General features: G+C 39.2%; 1 protein-coding gene and 1 non-coding gene across 2 annotated transcripts in view; one reads left to right on the top strand and one right to left on the bottom strand.

The window, feature by feature from the left end:
- Positions 1 to 24,712, top strand: part of LDB2 (LIM domain binding 2) — a 387,724-nt gene that overhangs the window by 129,942 nt on the left and 233,070 nt on the right. Inside the window, 1 exon segment of the mRNA XM_049789969.1 lies at positions 15,394 to 15,496. Coding sequence (XP_049645926.1) covers positions 15,394 to 15,496 — 103 coding nt within the window.
- LOC126033291 (small nucleolar RNA SNORA51) lies at positions 11,644 to 11,776 on the bottom strand. The gene has a single exon (XR_007504400.1). It is a non-coding gene; the product is annotated as a small nucleolar RNA SNORA51 (small nucleolar RNA).

The raw sequence follows: 24,712 nt of genomic DNA, 5'->3' as shown, positions 1-24,712 counted from the left end.
TTGCCTGGACCCCAAAATTGGGGGGAAAGACTTTAAAGGCAGAGCAACTGTAGCGATATTGTAGACTGATGGTGTGGGTGTACCCATTTGAGACCCTAGACCCACCCATTTCGGGGAGGGGTCTTGGGAACCGGATAGTAGGCGTAACCTTACCTGCAAGCCCCTCCCATTCCTGGGAGGGGTCTGGAAAAGGTTAGATAAGGCATGGACCAAGGGAATTCGGGCCTTTGGCCGTTCCTCTCTTGGCCCGGCTCGGCTCCCTGGCTTTTGGATCATGGGGCCGCATGGAGCCCAAAGGAAAGATGGCTGAAAGGAGTTTAGATGCAGGGCCAAGAATAACTATTGCTTAAAAGGTTATGAGATAGGCCACACACACGTGGTGGCTAGGGCTTGAATAAAGATGATTCTTCCTAAAGCCTGCCTGTGAGTAAGTTTTGATTACGCCGATTACCTGGGCCTGGAATTTGCCAGCTGAATGGGGATGAAGCCACGTGGCTGGGGCCTAAGCACAGAGGCCTCCATCCATCGCCATCCAGCCCCATCGTTAATTATTTCATGCTACAGATGGTACTGCATTTCCATTAGGTAAATGGAAAGTGTTTTGATTGCTTTAGAAAACTCTCCCAAGACACACATATGATTTTAGTGAGTCAATAAAGAAAATCTCTGTGATCTTGTATTTTCTGTTGTTGCTTGTTTTGTGTTTGTTTTGGGGCCTCATTTGGTGATGCTCATGGTTTACTTCTGCTCAGGAGTCATTTTTGAAGGGGTAAAAGGGAGCATGTGAAGATTTGGGGATTAAATCCAACCTCAACCTCAAGCAAGGCAAGCACTCTACCCATTATAATATTGTGTTGGCCCTAACAACAGTTCTTAAGTGGAACTGATCTGGACCTAGTTAGGGCTATTGATAGGACATTCAAAGTCTATGATTTTAGAGAAAATGACAACTGGATGTTATAATTAAGGTAGAAATTTAAGGCTTCGGAAACAAAGAACTGAAGTTGGATCTGGATTTGTCTAAGATCATCTAAGTAGGAGGCTCAGTATTAGAACCCAGCTTCCTATATCCTACAGAATTAGAAAAGAGAGAGAAAATGGCAATGTGAGGAATCCTACAAGACCAAATATGGGAGTTGTCAGGCAAGTCCCAGTTTTCTCTGGCTCTCTTCTGCCTTATAAATTGTAATCACTGGTTGACAAGGAAGTAAATTGAATAGCTAAAGGCTGAAATTCCTGAGATGCTGAGATGCAAATTGCCTGAACCAAATATAACTGGAGGTTTGAGTCTGACATGCGAGGTAGAGACTTTAACTCTATAAAACTGCATTGGACACTCCTTATTCTTTCCTAGGCAGGCATTTGATAAGGCACAAGGGATAGAGTGTAAAACAAAACAACTGAACCTGATGAGAAGTTTGAATCTTAAGATGGAGACAGGAGGAGGCCATGGTTTAGAATACAAAAGCACTAGCTTATACCCATTTATTGATACAGATGATAGCCATGTTAAGACTGATCTACATTTTGGAGAACGGAGATACTCATCAACTTTCTTTGATGACTAGGTCAGCTAATACAAGTTGCCAGAACAATAATGATGGATTATAAAAAATTCACTTGTGGATATGACTGTTAGCAATACTGAGCACTGTGCTAGATATTTTAATGAATCATTTCACTTCATCCATTTATCACCTCAAGGTAATTTCCAGCTTATTCCCATTTCACAGCAAAGGTGACTCTGATGGAATAACTTGCTCTTGCTCATAGAGCAAAGTATTGTTGCCAGCATTTCAGATGACTGTGTGTGCCCAGGGAAAGAAGGTACCTTATTGATCAATATTTTTAGTATCCTCAGCAGCAGGAGCTTAAGACTTTTTTCACCACCCAACCTGTGTGCCCTTGGATGGGTGTTTATTTTGTTCCAGTGCTGAGTCCACTTGCTACCCAATGAAGTAGTCAGATGACAGATGAGATATTTATACAGAGAAGTTTACATACAATGAACCAAAGACAGTGGGCTTCCACCACTACATGTGAACACAGAGCTGGTGTATGGTAGAGCCAGGAGTTTGGCCTACCTCCTTTTAGTGCAGTCACACATGACATTGTATGCTCTGTCTGTCTTCTTTCATTTTGTATACTGCATTTGAGGAACCTGCAGACATGTTTATCAATATTTAATTCCTTTCACTACATACCATTATACACAACCATTTATTTAGAGGTTCATCAATGATGGGCATTTTTCTATTTTTTTATGACTCACTAGGTATGTACATTCATGGCCAATTATTCTAGATAATTTCTTACTAATGATCTTGCACAATATTCTTTCCATCTCTTTCTTCCTCTACTCAGTTCAAGGAAATATGTTCTGGGGGATGATTTCAGGAAATATGGCATTGAAAACTTTCTAACAGGCATGATCTGTGTGATGGGTAAAGTCAGTAAAGCTTCTCTGAACTTTTCTAGTTTTCTTGCCTGTAAAATAAGGACAGTCATAGTATCTGCCTGGTGATAAAGTTGAAAATCCTAAAAAGGCTAATGTATAGTATTCAGGTCATAATTAAATGACCTGAATAATACCAAGAAAGACAAAGAATACTGTGTCTCCACAACATTAAGACAGAAGAATGCAAAAACCAGATCTACACAACAAAAACAGCACATTCCAGGAGTCAACAAGAGCTTTATATTCATTGAAAATTAGGAAAATAATAATGCAGTGAGACAGAAGACATTTTAAAGGACTGGAGCCCAGGCCTAGCACACATGTGCTCCTAAATTAATTCCTGGCATCACAGAGAATGTGTGGTTTTTCCAGTATCACAGAGTGTTGTCTTAGTGGCCCTTAGTAGTAGGAGGGAGATCCCCCTCAAGACAAAATTTAATCATTTCACATCTCAGTCTAGAAAGTGAAGTATTTTCCTGCTGATTAGAAGACCTAGGAATGTACAGGATTGAGGCATCACAGGACAGAGCTCAGAGGAAGCAGTAAAGAGTGGGTGGGAAAGATGGCTGTGTGAGAAGAAAGTTGCTTGAAGGGATAGAAGGTCGAGAGGACAAGTGTGTCTGGCTGAGATGATGTTCAGCAAGACACTGTAGGTGTCTTCTTATTGCCTCCTCAGTGCTGAGGCCTTTTGTAGTAGGAATGCAGTGTGGGAACTCCTGTCCCCCAACTTTTTCTTATAGCATGAGGCATTTTCAGTCATGTAGCTGTGTAATGCCTTTAATTTACCTGTGCTTGGTAATCAGTGAGAAAAAAAAATCTCCATCCTTTATTGGCAATTTTGGAGAAATATTACAAATCCTTCTTCAGCACTTTACTAATTTGTATTTCAACAAGATATTAGTGGATATTCAAGGCGATCACTGTTTGCCATCTTTTCTTGGGACCAGTTGTCTCATAGCTTGTGATTCGGTTTGGTAGCAATGTTAGAATGTTTATGGACCATAAAATGTTTCCAACTGGATACATGCAGTGGACCACTGGTTTTTCACATGATTCATGTGTGCCTTATAACACTGTCCCTTATTTGGAGAACTTGCTAAAGTGTCTCATTTATCTTAAGAGTTGGAATATTATTTTGTTTTGCTTCACTTATCTGCTGAATCTTTCTGGGGTCTAGGTTTGGTCTTAGGGAGGAAAATGAAATTTATTTTAGCCATGTGAAAAGTCAGTTTGTTTCAGCATTACTCATTGGAGAGGTCACCCTTCCTTCAATTCCTGGCAAGAGTACTTTTGTCATGTGCTTATTGGCTATACATACTATGTTCCTCAGCTTTCCATTCTACCCTACTGCTTGCCTGTCTACTTTCTTTTTTATATTCTCCTATAAGAATGCCTTTGTGCTTTATAATCCATGAGTACATATTACATTAAAGCTCCTATTTTCTTTCTGCTGGTCAAATCCTGAATTATTTCTCTCCTGTAGGGTACACATTATTACCACATGCCCTCCTCCTTTTTATGCCATTATGAATGCTCCTATGGTGAAATTTTTTTTTGCTTATAAAGCATTTACATATTTTTGGATTATGTTCCTTGGATGAATTCCCAGAAATAGAATTACTGAGTCAAAGGGCATGAATATTTTTAATGCTTTTAATTCATGGCATATATTTATTTTTAAAATTAAAGTGAATAAAGATTCTGGTAAATTCCTGGGACTCTATTATAGGGTTGCGGTCAATTGGGTTGTGACAAGTCTGGAGCACGTCTGACTGCTTCTTAGAAGTTCAAGATGAAATTAATTTCTTGAACATTTTTATATTTTAAAATTTTGGTTGTGTTTGGGGGACATAATTGATGTATGCACATTTGTTCTGGCAACCATTTATTAAACCTCTATTATGTGCCAGGCTCCATACTACAGTAATCAGCAGGATATTGTTCTCTTAATGAACTTATTTGCTCCAGCAGGTAGGAAGACATTAAGCCAATAAACAGAATTCAATGATAAGTGCTTCCCAGAAGAAAAACATAGATCATATCAATAGGATCTTTGAAATCAAAGATCCTATTGTTGATGGAAAATAATACAGAAGCAGAAATCTGAATGGCAAGAAAGCCAACTATATAAAGCGGAAAGAAATTATCTCATTGCAGTTGGATGAGTCAATGAAAACCTGATGGGGAGAAAGGTGGCCTGCGGGCAGAGGGCAGGTCTGTGCCCAGAGGTCAAGTCTTTGAACTGTGCTGAGTCAAGTGAGCTGAGGCTGAGACAGGAGAAGACCAAACTCTCAACTTGGAGTGCTGGGTGGTCCATGGTGTGTCCACAGCAATAGGAGCCAGGAAATAGCTTGAAGGAAGGAGAGACTGGAATGTCACTCTACAGCTCGTGGAAAGATCAGTGTCTGCTCCACTCTGCACAGACTCAGGGAAACATGGGTGATGCAGGAAGGAGTCGGAAGTGATTCCAGGTCTCTGCTGGAGTTACTGGAGCCCAGACTAAAGGGTTAAGAATGGGGGAGTTTCAGTACATGCTGCAAGTGAACTCACGGGGCTTGTTGAGGGGGTAGAAGGGAGATTAAAGAGAAATCAAGAATTTGTCCTGAACCAACCAACTAGCCATACAGGTGACTGAAGAAAGAAGATGTGGTCTAGTAACATGAAATTAAATACTAATCTACCCTTAGAAAATATGAAATGATATTTTCAGGAATGAAACAAATGGATCTAGAGATAATCTAAAACTGTCACATAAAATAAATTAGAAAGTATAAGATAATTATTGAATAGTAACATTATTCAATTATTGAATACTTATAGTATTCCTGCATGGAATATGAATATCTTCAGAAAACAAACTGGCAATTGAATAACAAAATTGAGTCCTAGACTCAGTGGAAACTATGGTAGTGACCAAGGGAAAAGGAGATTTGGGGTGGGAGGCATGATCAGAGGAGTGTTTTTTTTTTTAATTTTTTTTTAGCCCTGGACCTTTAGCAGTGGAAGTAGTAACAAATGCATACATTGAGAGAGAGAGAGAGAGAGAGAGAGAGAGAGAGAGAGAGAGAGAGAAAGAGAGAGAGAGAGAGCTAAACTTGGTGGTCCTTTATATAGGTAAAACAATGACACATTTAAAAAGCAAAAGATTCAATGGTAATTAGAACAAAAAGAGTGTTCAACATTCTTCTTACAAAATAATAATTAAAAATAATAACAATACTACTACTATTATTAATAATATGCCCTAACTGCTGGCCTTTAGAATATAGGAAACTGGAATTATATGCCTGAGATGGAAAGTGCTGGAGAAAATGGTTGAGTTGTGGGGCTCGAGCAGGAGTGACTGTGGTTCTGTGCCCCAAGATGTCTGTGTAGAAACTGGGAGTCAGTGAAGCCACAAGAGCAGCAGTTTAGAATTCAGGGCAAAGCTTGGAGCCCTAATCCAGACAGGGACATGACTGGGTTATCAGGAAGGGTTTATGTTCTTTGCCAAACAGACATGAAAATGGAAGAGAAGCAAAGCCGCTGACACTGTCCAGAGAAATCTGCTGTTTTCTTTCAGTTTTGAAATAGCATGAGTTTATTTTTTATATTTGTCTGTGTGAACAAAACTTTCTCTCACTCCCCCAAAGAACGATGGAAAAAAAACATGCATGTTTTCAGAGGCTCCTGAATCCCTGGATCACTTCTAACTCTGTCTTCCAGTTTGTACTGAAATCTAAAGATTATTCTTGTCATTAGATTTAGATGCTCCACTAGGGGTAGGTTACCAAAAAAAAAAAAAAAAAAAAGAAAAAAAAAAGAAAAGAAACATTAATATTTCGTAAGCTTATCCAGAAAATCTCTCCTGTCTGTTGTGTGTATGTTGGAACAGGCCATATATTTTCTCAGGGTAAAATCGCTGTTTCATCCCATTTTCCTGCACTGCAGGGCCCCTACTTCCTGGATAGGATGATATCATGTGAGGAATGGTGTACACTGTCATGGTAGAGCCCTGTTCTTCCAGAATAATGCAATGCAGTATCATCTCCAAAATAGACCTACAGAGCGTCTTCTGTTTATTATTTTTAATATTTGACCATGCATGTTTCAGTGTTGGAGTATCAAATAGCAAATTTAATTCTAAAGAAAACACTCTGCCTCCTTCACACTGGAATGATATACAAGGCATAATTGGCAAACTTTTGTGGGTGGATGTGTGGTATTACTAGTTGACTCCCTGTGCTACATATGGTTCTTGATGCACTGCTAGGAATGAGTCAGGCCTGAGCACAGAGGCAGGAATAGCCCATGAGTAAGTTCACGTATAATCAACCCACTCCCTCTTACACACACACACACACACACACACACACACACACACACACACACACACACACACACACACTCACTCACTCACACACACACACACTCACACACACATACATTCAGGAGCCAAATATCTAGGATATTATGGTATCTCTTCAAAGGTCTGTAATCTTGGTATATACCTCCTTTAAAAATAAAATAAAAATTTCAGGGACCAGAATAATAGCACAGTGGTTAGGGAATTTGTCTTGCATGTGGCTGACCTGAGTTTGATCCTCAGCATCCCAAATGGTCCACCGAGCCTATCAGGAGTGATTTCTGAGCGCAGATCCAGGAGTAACATCCCTGTGTGCTGTTGGGTGTGACCCAAAAGTCAAAAGCAAAAAAACAAACAAACAAACAAACAAACAAAAAAACAAAAGAAACAAATAAAATTTTTGTCACTGTGCTGAGTTGAAGCGGTGAAGCAAGTGGTAGGGCATTTGTCTTGCACACGCTGACTTAGGATGGACCACGGTTCAATCCCCCAGCATCCCATACGGTCTCTTAAGCCAGAAGCGATTTCTGAGCCCATAGTCAGGAGTGAACCCTGAGTGTAGTCCAAAAAACAAAAAAAAATTGTCACTGTGATTTCAACTTTCTATACTATCAATGCTATGGTTTTGTGAATTCAGTAGTCCCAAACCACACTCTCTACCAGGTTATCTACTTTTCTCCACAACTATCAGAATCTGCCTCAGCAACCCCCTTCCTTCCTCCAAATCTCACTGCTACAGTAAGTTCAGTTTTGCAGAACAATTTCTCAGATTTTGATGCTCTTAACAACATTTGTGTGTGTGTGTGTATTTTTTTACCTCTTCCAGCCTGAGTTTCCTTCCATTTAATGAGGATGTACAATAAGATACAAATTGATAAGAATAATTTACTCATAAACTGTTAGACTTGCCCAGATCCCTTCTTTAAATACTGATGTGGTGGGGATACAGGTGAAGAGAGAAGAGAATGAATGAAAGTGTTCAACCAATCAGAAATACTCTGGATTTGGAGACTATACTGGGTTTTAGTTAACTCGGTATTTTGTTGTCCAGGATTAGGTATTATGTATGTAAAATACATCAGACCTTATAATAGATCAGCATAAAGCATATAGAATTCCAAGCTTTAAAGACATCATTAATCTACGATCGGGATAAAATTATGATCACGTTGAATTCAGTGACCAAAAATAATCACTTTCAGCAGATCAGCATGTACATATCTTGGTCATTAAACTGACATCCGTGGAAATACCATTTCTCTTTTGAATGATCACTGTTCATTGCTGATTTAGTAGGTATAGGATGAATCTTGCCAGATGTTAGTAGGCCAAGATCTCTTGCTGGAGGCCCAACTCTCCCAAATGTTGAGTCTTGCCTTGTCTGTTTGAACATACTTCTTTCCCAGGTAGCAGCAGTGTTGACCCTGAAAGTGAAATATAGCAAACCCTTTCCAGGAGACAATTGGGATTGGGCCCCGAGATGGTCTATCAAGGCTCATAATTTATTGTTCTGGTAAAATGACATTTTGGAATTTCCCTTCCAAATGATAACTAAAGTCTGCTTTTCAATAAAATGCAAGTTAGCCAAGAGTGAACAAAATCATAATTGAGAATGAGAAAAAAAATACTATTCTTGACACATGAGTTTTTTTAGTCCCATGAATAAAAAGGGAGAATTTTATCACTCCTTATGTGTATTAAATCTCCTATTTTTGCCAACTGGGAGGAGAAAATGATCTAACATTGTTGCTTTTCTGATTGGGTCTTCGTGTTGTTCTCCGAAGATGGGGTGGACAGTTTTTTTTGGGTTTTATGGGGAGCTCTAATTTTCTGCACAATTAACACTAACTGAATGTTGAAACAACTAAGAAGGCTTTAGATATTTTGAAGATCATTTTCTAGACTATGGAACGTTATTATAGAGTGATTATGAGAGTTTTCACTCAAAAATCAGAGTCCCCATGTTTGAACCTCTTGCTTTCTTCAACTGGGATAACTAGTGTCATTTTAAGCATATATTATTAATCTCTGGGTCTCAATGGTCTCATCATCCCATAAGGCTATCTTGAGAATTTATCATGAGGATTTCTGTGATCTCAATAAATGGTGACCTCAGAATGGTGGCCAACATCTAGAAAGTGCTCTGTAACTGTTACTAAAGGCATCTCACTTGCAATAACCATGTTTCAATGCAAGATCAAGGATGCTCAGAGAAGGCTCTCTTTGGAAAAATTAAGCAAACTGCTCTGCCTTCAGTAAGAAGAAAGGGGAAGAACATAGTAGCTTTTTGCTTCTTGGCCATGGCTTGTCTCAAATTTAATAGGGCATGGAATTTAGGCAGAATAGAAAGGTTAGACAGACTTCAGCCTGTATCATTGAAATGCACTAATGATTCCTTCAAGGTCTTCTGAGAGAACTTAGCTGGTATGGTAAATGTAGATGGTTGAAATGGTAAAATTCAAAGTACTCAAGTGCTGTGTGTGCATTTGTGTGTGCCTATGTACACATACACAATAAGGTGTGATTTTATGGCGACATATCACAATTTCCTAGAACTGCAAATACCGAATAAAGTCAAGGCCTCTCTTATCGAGCTGTTTTCAGGGTCCTTCTGACACCCTCTCCATTCTGGCCTGTTTATTTTAGTTAAAAAAATAAATCTTACAGTTTTCAAGGAATAGATGCTTTATGTGTAGTTCATTCTTTGGAGGGGGGGTTGTATGTTGTATGTGTGTCACGTGACAAGTGGTTACCATGGTAATTTCTCATTATTGTTGAATTGAAAAATAATTACTCTGGCAAAAATCCCACATAACCTGTCAGTGCTGAAGTTAAAGATGCCGGGGGGCAGTCCTGGTTCTGGGATTCTGATTTTGGGGAAGAGGGACAGAGAAGGGAGCAGGGGAAGACTCCAAGTCAGAAGGAAAGTGTGCTTTTGTGGGTTTTAAAATATAATTAAGACTCCCTTCCATTGTTGGACCCAAGCACACCTCCCAACCTGAGAGATGATTTAGCTGCTGGGAGGTAGTATGGTATCGGGCTTCACCTATGAGATGGGATGAAAGGACCCAGGAATTTAATTGCAGAAATGTATAGAGGGGCTATTTAGAGTAGAGAGGCATCCATGGTATTTTCACCTAATTAAAATCTATGAGAATTGTCAGCGCCACTCCCCTGCCTGTGTTCAGGCTGAGTTTATTTTATCTTTATTTACCTGTTGACCCCAATGGCACTATTGTTACTTTCCAGCTTTGGGAATCCACATTCTAATCAGTAATAGTCCCTAAAAACTAGCATGCCTCTTTCAGACACCAGATAACAGGGTGCTGGACAAACTTGTCTTTTGGGAAAAGGGGGACTTCGATGAGGAGCGTTGGGGTAGAGGTGCCAGGTGGGTTTCCATCTCCATTCTCCTTCAAATTTGGTTTTTTCCTTATTAATTATTTTTCCCCAGAGGCATTTTTGAAAACAATGAAGGCTTCTGAGAGTGTGTGTGTGTGTGGTGGGGAGGTATATGTGCTGATTTAAAAAAAAAATCATTCTCCTTTTGCTTAATAAAATCGGACAAAAAAGTATTGATGATGATGATGATGATGATCCCATAATTGCCCCTTTGATTTTTCAGGGTCTCACCCTTCTCCTGGAATAGCTGGGTCCTGTTCTGTAACCATTTTATTCCTGCTCTGTACTAGTCAGACCTGAAGTCTTGGGTCTGGAAGCATAAGGGTTTATTAATGGAAGAGTTTAACTCTATCCATACCTGTGTTTAGACACTGTGCGTAAGCCTGACCCTTTAGCTATGTGTCCCAGAGAAATTCTGACTCTTAGGTGCAAAGGGACACCTCATAGATGCTGAACACAGCATTGCTGTGACGGGTAAAAGTTAGAAATGGGAGATGACTATAGCAAAAATGGTTATATTAATTTGTATTGTCCTGTGGCTTATGTAAAGGAAGAAGTCAAATGTATGCATGTTCATGTGTGTGTGTTTGTTGTGTGTATTTAAAATGGATTGATCTCTAAAATACAACCCTGAATTATAAAAGCAACTTTAAAGAAAATTTTAAATAATGCCATTAAAATTAAACATGAGCACCATGTACATTTATTAATTTATGGATATGTATATTTGTATACAATGCATATTTTATGTATATACAATAATACAGTAGCAGTAATAACATTATTAAAATAATTAATAATTATTATTAAATAATATAGCATATATACATGATAATAAATAATACAAGAGGTAAGGTGTCTGCCTTGCAAGCACTAGCCAAGGAAGGACCACAGTTCGATCCCCCAGTGTCCCATATGGTTCCCTCAAGCCAGGGCAATTTCTGAGCTCTTAGCCAGGAGTAACCCCTGAGCATCAAATAGGTGTGGCTCCCCAAAAATGAATAATAATAGTAGTAGCAATAATACAGTAGGGAAGGTGCTTGCCTTGCATATGGCTGATGTGAGTTCAAATCCTAGCACTTTCTATGGTCTCCTGAACCTGCCAGATGTGATCCCTGAGTACAGAGCTAGGAATAAACACTGAACAGCACCAGGTTTGCTTCCAAAACAAATAAAGAAATTAGAGTCTTATAATTGCTATGAGACACTTGTTCATGGGCCCTTGTAGAGGTGAGGAAAGAGAACTTGTGGGGAATGGGGAACTAGTACATGTATTTACTTCTTTAAGTTTGGGGGCCATAGTCAATGGGGGCACCAAGGCTTTAACCTGCTTCTGTGTGCAGAGATCACTCATGGCTCTACTCAGGGAACTGTATGCAAGTGTTGGCCACATAAAAGACAAGTACCTTATCCTCTATACGCCTTCTCCAGCCCTTTTTTTTGTCTCCCAATTCACAATACAGACCAGGCAAAGGGCCTGGGTTGAGGTGTATATGGGATGCATTTACTGTACCTCCTCTTTCTATACAGTCAGTGTAAAGAACACAGCCTGTGGTAAGAATTGGGAAGCCTTATCTATTATTTTCCTTTATATATATATATATATATATACACATACATACATACATACATACATACAAAAAAAATCCTTCACCAGTTCAACATTCCCATGACCACTATCCCAAGATTCCTTCCTCCCAACCCCACACAGGCCTTCTCCAGCCTTAAGACATTTGTTTTTTGCTTATATTGTTTGACTTTTGTTCCAAAGGAAAATAATTCATTTCATAGTGATTAATTTGGGAAAAATAAACTCATAGATGTTCATCATATTATCCTCCTTGCTCTATTAGGAAATGTTAATAAAGATTCAATCATAAAGGATATTTAGTTACTACATCAAATGTTGTTGAACATGACAAGCAAAGTATCCCAAAAGAGGTAGCTGAATAGAGAGGCAGTATGGTACCAGATGAGTGTTGTAATTTCAGACCCACTAAGGGCTTATCCTGTGTATATAGGGTGTGTATAGGGAATACTGAGGGCAGGCATTGAAGACACTTCCAAGATGCTTTAGCATAGTTGCTGCCTGTCCCCAGAACATCAAGTTTGAACTCTCTAATAGCAGAGGAAAAATTGTCTTTCTGTTTCTTTGCTCCTTGATCTATAGGCACTAACTTTATTAAGTATGGAGGGATACCTTATGCTACATATTCTCAAATATCTCACAGCACTCTAGCAGTCAGATATTTGGATAATTGCATGTTACAAGTTGTCAATTGCATCATGATTTGATCCACAAACTAATGGAAAATAGAACTGTCGGGTAAGAAATAAAAAGGAACGAAGGGTTGAAAATTGGCATTTTCCAGACACTTCTTGACAAAAAACAGAAAAAGCAAACTAAATAAGGAGGCCCCTTGGTTACCTCTAGGCAAAGTCCTGATTATGCTGGGCCCTTTCCAGGGGGTAAGAATGGGTCTTCCTGGCAAGAATGCCTTTATGATATACACATGTAATATTGTAACTGTTAACTTACATAGGCCAGTATGTGAGTTGCACGACTATACTATCTCTGAGAATTCAAAGTCTTGGTTTTAACATTTATATTAATCTGAACCTGCCAATCCCCAAATGCCAATTATGACTTGTCAATCTAAGGCTTATTGATTGGTGTATGAGTCAGTAACTTTTTACTTGAGATGACTCCTTACTTCCCCTGCCAAAGTAGGGATCTCGACTTAGTGACTTCTCTTTCGGATTCTTCCTTTAAGATCATCTTTGAAACTTTCCTCCTACCACCTTCTATTGGCCAACTGGTCAGTCTAGTTCTTAGGGGAAAATTTGTGATTCATAATTTGACATTGATGACCACTTTCTCTTTCTCTTCACATGTGGTCAGGCCAAGGGTTTATAGATCAGTCTCTGGAAGGGATTTAGTTCTCAACGACCCACAACTAGAAACTCAATCAGAGAGGGATCAATTTGGTCATTGCTTGGTGCAACTTACAAAACCAGCTGACTACTATTTTCAAGGAGTCTCAAGCCAGACCTTCTATTCTTTTTTCTTCTTTTCTCCCTGTATTATGGTTTCTCACCCTGATCTCTCCAAAGAATACTAGAGAAATGAACCAGGCAGAGGTTAGGAATGGTGGTGTGTGTGCCATGGACCCAGTTTCAATCATTTGCTGAATATACTTGGACTAGACGAATCCAACACTAAAGCTCCTACATGTGTCCAACAGGGGTGAATGTAAGCACTTTCATTGCTTTACACAACACCTGTGTTGAAGAGCTGTGTCCACAGAATGCCTAGGAACAGGCATTTTTGTTTTCTATCTGTGTGGCAGTTTGTAGTCAAATAGACTAACGTCTCCCAAACAGGGTTTCTTTTCCTTGGCGACTGTTTCTAAATTTTCCTAGAAGCTCTGGCTACTTCCAAAGTACCCAGCTTTATACTCTTATGCCAAGTGCAACCAGGCAGCCTATTCCTTGCTCACTGTTTGTGTGTCTCATGGAGATGGAGTTTGAGCCCTTTGAGACTAGAGATTGATTTCTCATCCAGGGGTCTGCAGATAATATTGTTCAATGAATTTTTTTTGAAAGGAGAAATGGGGTAATACTTTGTATTCTGTTATGGATCTCCTAGTATGAATTCCTATTCATAGTCTTACTAAAAAAAGGATGATAGACTATAAGTGTGGTGACTGGGATGGAACTGAGTAAAAGACACCCCGAATTTCTTTATCTAGACTGACTTCTTCACTGAAAACGATGGTTTCCAGAAGGCTCCTTTCTGAGGCCAAGAGCAATTATAACTACATATGACCATAACAAATTTACTGCATAGAAGACTGGAAAATTAGAACATTGCAGGGAGTCAAATGACCACCTTATAGAGTTTGATGCCTGGGTAGATGAATCCCTCTGTGAAACAGCCCATTCTCCCTCACTCAGTGTGGTAGGGGACACCTGTCTGTGTTTGGAGATTTACAACAATTGTTTGTTTGCTTTATTTTTTTGAGAGGGGCCATGTTCAGCAGTGCTCAGGTATCATTCCTGATTATGTGCTCAGAAATCACTCCTGGCAGGCTCCTGGGACTATAAGGAAAACCTGGGGTTGGCCTCGTGCAAGGCCCTACATGCTGTATTATCTCTCAGGCCCAAATTTTCAACAAATTTAACCCTTGTAAACTGGACAGATTTTAAAGTGATTTTTTTGTATGAGGGAGGGAAACACACCACCCAGCACAAGCAGAGATTTAGGTGGATGGTCTGTATTCTACTATGTTTTTTGTTTGTTTGTTTGTTTGTTTTGGCCACATCCGGTGATGCTCAGGGGTTACTCCTGGCTGTGTGCTCAGAAATTGCCCCCTGGCTTGGGGATCATTTGGGATGCGAGGTGGGGGGGTGAGGTGGGGGAGATCCAACCATGGTCTGCCCTAGGCTAGTGCATGCAAAGCAAACTCCTACCACATGGCCAGTGCTCTGGCCCTCTGCTCTAAAAAACTATTGTTTTTTTTTTAAACAATAGTTTGAATAATTAGCAAATGCTTGTTTAAAATCCCACAATCCCACAATCTCAAAACAAGGCATGTGTGTATAATGGTTGATTGTACCTAAGCTCACTCGCGGTCAACACAGCAATACCTAGTTCTCAGCAAAATAGCTAATGCAGGATTACAAGCTACTGGCACCTCTTTCTGAATATTATCTTTCAAGATTTACTCTCCTTAATCTGATTGTCATGTTAAGATTTCCTTTTGCAAAAACCAGAGTCTGTAAAAGTGCAAGTAATAATAATTAATAACAATAATAATAAAAAGAAGTGAAATTTGCTTGTCCTAAAATGCAAAATTCTTTTGTGAAAAGGATTTGTTCCAAAAATTACTGTAATCTCAAGAGCCTTATTAAATCCCCTCCTAAATATGTCCTGCAGTATTTATTTTATCCAGTTTGCATGAGGTTAATTTGCTGAATTGGGCTTCAGTCTTCACTTGAGGAAATGAATCTGAATAGTGACCAGAGGCCCCAGTGCCCGTCCTGCCCTCATGCAAACAGCCACACACGGATATGTTAAGTATCCAACAAGCTGCTATGGGGATTTCCTGTCATTTTCCTTCCCTGGTCTTCGCTGAGCTTCTCTCTCACTCTGGCCTGTGTAATCTAAGCTCTTGTCTCTTTGCAGGATAGCGACAACCTCTGGTGGGATGCATTCGCCACGGAGTTTTTCGAAGATGACGCCACGTTAACCCTTTCATTTTGTTTGGAAGATGGACCAAAGCGATACAGTAAGAAAGCAGTTGATTTTTTTCCTAATATTCCTCCTCAGGGATCATCTGAAAAGCCTGAAGTTGGGAGGGGTGTGGGGATGGTGTGGGACTGATGGTCTGATGATGGGTTTTCTGCAGCCTGGGTCCTGGGGTGCCAGCCCACCCACCAGTGTTGAGTTGGTAGTGCAGGATTTCCTTTCAGACTGTGAATATTTGGGTATTTGCCTGGTTAGAGAGCAAGGGCAAATATAACCAGGCACCTCATGAGAGATGGGAGTTGCATTGTAGACACTTTTCATCCATCTCTTGGCAGATCTGATTTCCTACCCTATGTTCTGCTTCTGACTGTTTCTGTTAAAAAAAAAAAAAGAGAGAGAAAAAAGAAGAGAAGGAAAATAAAGCAATGATCCTAGTTGCTATGTCCCAGTTGCTCCTCCTCATTCTTATCAGAGATCTCAGGTGTTCCTTTGACAAGTGCCATATTCTTTATTTGGAGAATAGGCGGAATGATCATTGTTGTGAATGTACAGTTTAGGAGGCATGTCGAGAGTATTATAGTTCCTTGTCTTTCTTCTGAGAGTAAAGACTCTTCTTGACTTAGTAAAGGTCCTCCAACTATCACCCATGGCACCTTGGGTAACAGCTGACCTGTCCTGATTAGCTTCAGCCAATTTGTCACAGATGAGAAGTGCCAATTGAGCTTGAAGACCAAGTGCCATAGATGCAACTGCAGAGGACAGTTAATGTCCAGTTCGATCATAGAGAGATGTTGTCATTGGAAGGTCAAAGGGTGCATGGATAAAAAGCTCTGTTGTAGGACCAAAGATCCCCAAATATCACAGATAGTAAGATGAGGATGGAGTGAGCTCCAGAGTGTCTGTAGGTATCAATTCCCAACTTTGGGCAATGTTAGATCACAGACTCTCCAAAGATCTATAATTATATGTATTTTAAAGTCACCAAAGGTGCAAAAAGTTTTTTTTTTCGGGGGGGGGGGGAGGGAGATTCTAGACAACTGTAACATTTGATTTTATTGCCTGATGAGCAGATTGATTATGCTAATATATGCTGGGTGATTTTGCAATGTTGTCAATCCAAAAAAAGCTGGATATTTTGATTTGTTACCCAACTAGAACTTACTGATGGGTAGGTATTTTTGGGTTCGTTGTTAAAAGCATTGGGACATTTGTAATCCATGTTATGGGTGATGGAAGCAGCAAGCATGGTGGAGGGTGGTTGTTTTGGAGTGTTTTTATATTCAACCTCACAATTTCTGTCATCAACACTGGCAAACCCGCTTCCTAGAAGACATCTGACTAATTTTCCTATGGAGGGGTACATATCCCAAGTAATTTTAAATCTTAGAAAGCTGCATGGTAAGTCGGGCTCAGACGCTATTGCTTTAAAAATCCCTAGAAGATAAAATCCCACCATTTTTCTCTCCCCAAATGCCTGCTTGATCAATAGTGAATAATTCTGAACCAAGCAGTCATCTCTCCATGGAGTCTTATGATTTTCAGAGGCACAAACTCAGATAACGTCAACTTGTTTTATATTCTGGTGCTTTTATATTTTTTAATTTTTTGGAGGGTTCAGGAATCCATTAGCTGATGCTTAGAACATGATACTTATCCTTTGCAAAACTGCATTAACAAAGCAGATTTTTCACCTTCCCTCTGTCCACCCCTGATCCGCACCTCGTTTTCAGGTGAGGCATCCGAGTAGCTTTTGAGATCTGTCCACCTACACGAGTAACTGCCCGACTGACTCTGCCATTGTTGGCCCGGGTTTCTTTGTTTCTCAGAGCCAAAATATTTCCAGAGCTAGATGAGAAATCGAGTTGAGTGACAGCGCAAAGCTGAGTCTCATCAGCTGCTGTGCTGACAGTCCTGTGACGTGTATGAGCTGCTGAAGTGCTGGCGAGTGACAGCTGAGTGACAGCCAGGCTGGGAAGAGGGGGCAGAGGCAGCCTGCTTAGTGAATACTGTTTATGCAGCGCTCACAGTATGCTGCTGCCTCCTTAACCCCTTCGCAGGTCCGGTTCCCAGTGTCAGGAAAAATAAATAAATAAATAGATAAATAAATAAATAAATAATAAACAAAACAGAAAAGAACTACCGTCAAGCAGACTGGACCAGGCAGCAGCTTGGCATTTTGCAGAGCAAAAAGGCATTAGTTATTATAGTGGGTTATCTAAAAAAAAAATGTTCCCTGAGTCCCTTTATTACTGAATATATAGAGAAACGTTCCAAAATGAGGGTTTTTTTTTTTTAACTCTTTCTAGGGAAAAACTTACCTTCCCCATTTCAGTATCTTTAGAGGGGGACCCTCTAGCTTTGACCATTTCTAAGCTGCCATAAATCCTGTAATAGGTATTTGCTTATCGATCTGTGTTGCTAGCTCTGATTTGATTGTTATCTATATGCACAGAGGTTTTCTCTTATTTGTTACTTGAGTCGCGGATTAATACAGAATCTGGCATGTAATAGGAGCATAGTAAATTTACGGAATGAGCAAGAAAATGAATGGTGAAAATTTGGGGAAAAGATTTTTGTTGCCAAATAGAGTGCGGTCAAATAGCTCTTTTATGAAGATTTTTTGGTGGTGTGTGTTTTTTTATTTTATAATTCTATTTAATTATTTTTAAATAATTTTTATTGAGACCCATTGTGAATTACAAGTCTTTCACCAGTTATAGTTAAGTACATAGTGAGTTAATTAGGGAAATTCCCCACTATTAATGTTGACTTTCCTTCGCCCCTGTTTCCAGCATGCATCCCATACTTTCTCCCTTTACCCCCTGAACTGCTAGTGTAACTGGTCCTCTTTGTCATTAACTTGTTGTAGATCTTTTTTTTTTTTAATTATAAAACTTTATTTAAGCACCATGATTACAAGCATGTTAGTAGTTGATTCTGTTGTAGTTGACTTTGAGTTTGGTATTTAGGCCTGATCATTATTTCCACTCAAGTGTTCATTTGCTCCTGGTACCATACACTTTTTTTTTGTTATTTGTTGTTGTTGTTGTTTGTTTTTGTTTTTATGAAACTGGAAGTACTTACTGGGTAATGACATTTGTTATGAGGCTTTAGCATAGGGTTTGATGTGCTGAAATAGGGTTGAGGTAGGGAGCTGAACTCTCATGAGGAGGTTAATTATATTTTTAGAGATACACTGAAATGTTTGTGTTTTTGTTTGGGGACCATGCCCTGCAATGCTCAAGAATTACTCCTGGCTCTGAAATTTGTGGATCACTTTTGGCAGTCTTGGGGGATTAAATAAGATGTTAAGAGATTGAACTCATGTTCGCCACCTGCAAGGCAAACACACTACCTACCTGCTGTACTATCACCCCAGCTCCAACAGTTATGCCTTTCAGAAAACCCTTCTGTATTGATCAAGTTGCCCTACTCAACCCATCTCTAATGAAGGTGCCAGTGGTTCCCAAGTGGGACAGGGCTGAGACCCATGGAGAACCTAATGTCTTCTCAGAAAATAGGAAGGTATGGTTGGTATGGGAAAGTACCAGATGGACAAGGTCATGAGACATGCTATAGGTTGAGTTTTATTTTTGGTTTGCGGACCACATATGGCAATGTTTGTCCTTGCTGTTGCCTCTGCCTCTGTGCTCAGGGATTATTCCTGGCAGGGTTTAGGGAACTTAACATATTAGGTTCCAGGGATTGAACTGGGTCAGCTTTATGCAAGGCAAGTGCCTTCCCTGTTGAAGTACTTTTCCAGGCTGCATGCTGGACAGGTATCCCTGTCTCATGACGCACTGGGGAGGAGCTTCTTTGGCAGCCAGGGAAGACTCTTCCTGTGGATAGATGAAGTGGGGAACAGAATGGTGTCCTTTTGTTACCAAATGGAAGAATTGAAAAACAGCTTTTTGGAAATGAGAAACTTGGGTGCAGAGGGCTCCAGCTGGAATGCACTGCTGACCACTTAGTGGGAGTTCACTGCTTCTTACCCTATCCTTTCTCTACATCATGCCAGAGTTAGAGGAAAAGAATTAGATTTCTCAGTTCACACATCTCTAAAGGACTTAGGTCATAAGTGACAACGGTGCTTTTATGGAGGTGGAGAAATGGTGCCACAAAGTCCTATAAATACCCACTTGGTAGTCCTACCCTTTTCTGGGGTCTTACTTTCACTCCCAGTCTAGCATGGAAGTTCCATCCTTGAGATTACAGCCCATTTTAGCTGCAACAAGATATTGCTTTGCCTAGGCTTCTTTCCAGGAGGATATAAAGAAAGGTACCTTCACATTCTTCCAACACTACTTTATCTCCTTGTGGCCCTCCAAAAGACCCTTTGATAAAAGTACCATTAGTCCCTTCAGGAGACTTGTATTTCTCCAGGTTCCATGATCAATATTTAGCTTCCTTAACTCTAGAATCCTTGTGGTTCATGATTCTTAAGGTCCTACTAGTCAAGTCCTAAAGTCCAAAAGTCCTATTACTTTTTTCCTTGGTGGATGCCGGGGAAGAAAGGGGTATGAGGAAAAGGGGTCTCCCAGCATTTCTCTACTCATACCAAGAGTGGCTCATACGTGCTGTCCCTTCTCAAGTATTTTTCTCTTCCATATTACGTGGCTATCAGTTGCATTAATTAGAAGCACCCTAAATAGGCCCTTAGTGGAGTCATTTCTGCACTAGTGTCTACTTTACATTTTCTCCCCTCTCCATCCCTCCCACCTGGAAACTTTGATAGCACTGCAATATTGCTTAAGTTCTTCAATTCCAGATTGTAATGTGTATTTTTATGTGTTGTGCATTCGGATGTGTCCCCTTAAGGTAAAGAGATTCTGTATAGCCCAAGTCATTTCCCTGACTGTGGTTACTATGCTTCTCCTGCTTTTATTGGCTCACCTCACCCAGCTCAGCTGTGGTTTTTTTTTTTTTATATTGTGCTTGCTTATATAAAAATCCTGAAAGACCCCCCTCCCACTTTTTCACTCTCTCTCATATCTAATTACATGATTAAAATACATTTCTGGGAAAAATCATTCCTTGAGTATAGGCATAAGGCATTTTCGGCCTGGGCTTAATAACTACATGGCATGAACATGGCCATTTGAAAAGTTCCCATCAGAGGCTGCACTGTAGCATACAGAGAGATTGGATCTCCCAGGCCAAACTCTGTCTTTTCCGTAAATCTGATCTCTCTAGAGTCCCCCTGAGAAACAGAAAGATATAGATTCTTATCTCTGTTAATTTCCTCAAGAGATAGGCCAGCCTTTGCTGGGGTTTCTTTCTCTTTGCTTCTTCAAAAATCCCCTAATTCTTTTTCCTTTGTAATATGGAGGTAGACACCAAAATCATGGCTATTCAATGCACATCAACTGATTTGGAGCCAGTATTTTACCACAGTTAAACAGCACTAAGCATGCATCCTGCTGTTAGAGATGTCTGAACTGTTTTAAATAAGTACTTTCATATGCAGCATCAAGGTAATAAAATGCTAACATCATAGGGCATTTGAGAAGGTAAACTAAGATTAAATTACATATAACCTTAGCTTAGTGGTGCCTATGGAAATAACATAAAAAATACTCATTGCAAAAGTAAAGGAATTGATGAGTGAATAGAACAGTGAGTTAACACCTAGGATATACGGTTGCTTAGAATTAGATGGGAGATGGGGGGGCATTGGTGATGGGAATGTTACACTGGTGAAGGGGGGGGTGTTCTGTTTCTGAATGAAACCCAAATACAATCATGTTTTTAATCATGGTGCTTAAATAAAGATATTATAAAAATAATAAAAAAAGAATTATATGGTAGTTTCTATTGCTTATTTAGTTGGGAGGACATAGCAGGAAAAAAATCTGGCTTTGAATAAAGCCAGATTAGACCTGACTTCCAAAGAATTTGTTGACTGATTGAGAGAAAAAATACTGATACTAAGGGGGAGATGAGACTTAAATGATCCAGTCTCAAACTTTGGATTTTTGATACCTACCGATGAGGGATGAGTGCAAAAGCACTTAGAGAGTCAGGAGTTACGAATACTTATCATGTGCCACTTATTAAAAAGACATGGACCATGACTGAATTAGAAAATTTGTATGACGATCAGAGTTAGTACAGGGTTAAGGAACTTGTCTTGTATGTGCCATCCTGTTCAGTCCCTGGCACCAGATAGCTTTTCCAGGGGTGAATCCCGAGTGACACTGTGTGCCCAGTTTTTATTGGATAAAATAATGCACCTCCTTAGTCTCTGATGATTTGTTTCATCTGATGAGTGTTTGTTTCATTTTTAGTTTACAGATAATGACTTTGCATCAAGATTCTTGAAAATGCATGCACTTACTTGATGTTTCACAAAATGATTTTTTGGATTATTCAAGCCTCTGTCTTTGTGATTTTAGTGAATGAACCTTTGTAACAAGAATCTTCTTTGGTGGCAAGGTTCGAAATGAACGAAAGCAGACATCGCTCTGCTGTTTATTTGTTTCTTCCCTCAGTTGCGGATCCATTCATTTGGGGCTCACTGAGTCTTGCCATTTGACAGGCATCATAATGGGATGGCATTTATGGAGGCATTTCTTAAGGAGAAAGTTCCTGATTAAAATTTGTTTTATTAATTTTAATTTTTTAATTTTAATTGTTTTCACTATTAAGAATTTTTTTCTCAAAGGTAATTGAAAATCTGGGACTAGTTTAAAAAACAAGACTCACAAATGAGTGATGAACTGACAGAATTCCAAAGGGAGAAAGGAGAGTGATTCTTTCCATTTGTGGTTTCAGATTTATGGCTTCAAGGGTTGCATACTACCCATAGCAATAGATTGAACAGACATGTTATCCTTTTGTCATCAATAAATACCACACTAATGGTCATGAGATAATGGGCAGAAAAGTACTTTGAATAACATTAAATGTAGAAGGTACAAATTATCCTTATAAATATAGTTGATCTTTGGGAGTTGGGGGTTCTTTTCAATGTCTCTTGTAAGTCAAGCTGTTAAGGAATCTGGCTCTTTTTCTCAGGGAGTTACAACTCATTGTCTTATACTCAGGCTTGAGCAAGACACACCTATGACCGCTCTTAAGGACTTGGGAAGTCAGAGTGAGGGACTAATGAGTAAATGAACATGTGTCTCTTCGGACGCTGTGATAATGGTATCTATGGAATCCTGGTGCATACATCTACTTCTTGTTTTCATAGAATAAGTATATCCTTGCTCCTATATCTGCTGTTTGGTTTTCTTTTTTTTTTAAATATCTTTATTTAAACACCTTGATTACAAACGTGATTGTAGTTGGGTTTCAGTCATATGAAGAACACCCCCCTTCACCTGTGTATGGTTTTCAATCTAAAATGGTTGAACCCAATATTGGATAACAGATGCATTTACCAAGCCTTTTCAATGATCACTACGACCAGTAGTACTACTGTCAGTAAGGAAATGCAAGAAAATAAATGTTCCACAATAACCAGGTTTATTGAGAAACCTCTCAGAAGAGCCTTATCCTATCTGCTCATCATCTTGCAGATAGAATTGCTAGATAAATTATAAGTACACAACATGATACTTTGGAGACACATATTATAGCATAATTAGTTGCTTATGTAAAATTCAGTTGAGCATACTGTGCTTTTTGATATTAAATCTGTTGGTGATCTTTGAAGAACCCCAGATCATGTTCATTTATGAAATCTGGACAATTCCAGAGCAGCTAAATTTGCAGATTTACATATACACACAAATCTGAGGCTAATCTTGTCCTTCTATTTACAGAAGTCTTGTCAGTTTATATCAACAGCCATACTCATAGGAATCACCCAAAGAGTGAAATGCTTCACCGTAGATGGGAGTCAGAGCATAGGATTAAACCTACCTCATTTGAAATCTGGTATAATTAATGGGTCAGCAAAGTGCATATTCCAGGCTCTCACAGTTGACTATACCAACATTTGAACAGGTGCTAAACATACATAAAGGAGAGCAATACATTTATTGACTAGTAAAAAATTATAGCTTAACATGGTGGGCAGACCACAAACAAGAGCCTGTAATGCAATAGGGTCAACTGTATGAGAGCAGGGCTAGCAAGGAATTGTGAAGGTGCAATCTCATCGAAAAGGTGTGATCCATTCGCTTCTACTAGCCTGATTCTTTTTAATTTTCTAAGACCCTTCATCTTCATCTTCTAAAATCCTTCGAACTTCATTGAAAAGGTGCAATCTCATTTGCTTCTACTAGAAATTAATTTTCTAAAACCCTTTATTTCTTAAAATCAAAACAGAAAATACTTTCCCATGGTCCCTTGAAAATAAAAGACTTAGTAAAGATTTGTAGAATGAATGACTCAAGTAAAGGGATTCAAGTATGATCTCAGGAGTCCCATTAATTAGCCCATAGGTACATTATTCGTGTATTGTTTTCTCCATCTTTTAATATTTCTCATCATCACAATCTCAAGTTGTAATAACTAGTTTTGTACTCTAGAGCAACAGTTACAGAAATAGAGCTCTTTGGATTTTTTGGCCATAACTTTAACCAGAGTTCGAGGCATACTTTTTAATACCAAACTAAAAATCACATTTTCCAAGCATATTACTAGGACAAACATTTTTCCTTGTGATATGTTATTTTGCAACATACTGTGAAACTTTTGGTGAATGCAATTGTAGCAACAATCCTCATAGACTTCTGAGTAGCATTCAATTTGGTTAACTGAACCCAGAAATGTAGTTATTAAATGGATCTTCTTGAACAATATTTCCTTGAAGATACCTGTTTATTTATTTAACCTTCTTCAAAGGCTTTACAAATGCTGTTTCTCCATGTTTGACCATGAGAAAAATAAGCAAAAACTCTAATCTTGAGGAGTTCAATAATGATACAATGGCTTAGGTACTTGACTTGTGTGCAGCTGACTGGGGCTTAATTCCTGGCACCCAGTTTGATCACCTGAGCCCTGCCCTTATCACAAACCAGTGCAAGTCCTGAGGTCCATTAAGTGTTGGCCCCCCCCCCAAAATAACTAAAGACACAAAAAAGGAAACTAATAACAAAAAAGGAAACAAACACACGAACTTTAGACTTGTCTATCAGCAGACTTTAGCTAGGTTTTTTCACAAGAAGGTCTTCCACTTTCTTTTATGAACAAGTTTTTATAGTACTTCTCACATTAGTTTTGAGTTCTATATTCAACTGTGACATTGGCATCATTTTTAAAAGTAAGGCATTTTGAAAAATTAGCATAAAATAGAGGTAGAGAT

Source organism: Suncus etruscus, chromosome 16, assembly GCF_024139225.1.
Source record: "Suncus etruscus isolate mSunEtr1 chromosome 16, mSunEtr1.pri.cur, whole genome shotgun sequence".
Taxonomy (NCBI): Eukaryota; Metazoa; Chordata; class Mammalia; order Eulipotyphla; family Soricidae; genus Suncus; species Suncus etruscus.
This window is presented reverse-complemented; position numbering and strand designations above follow the sequence as displayed.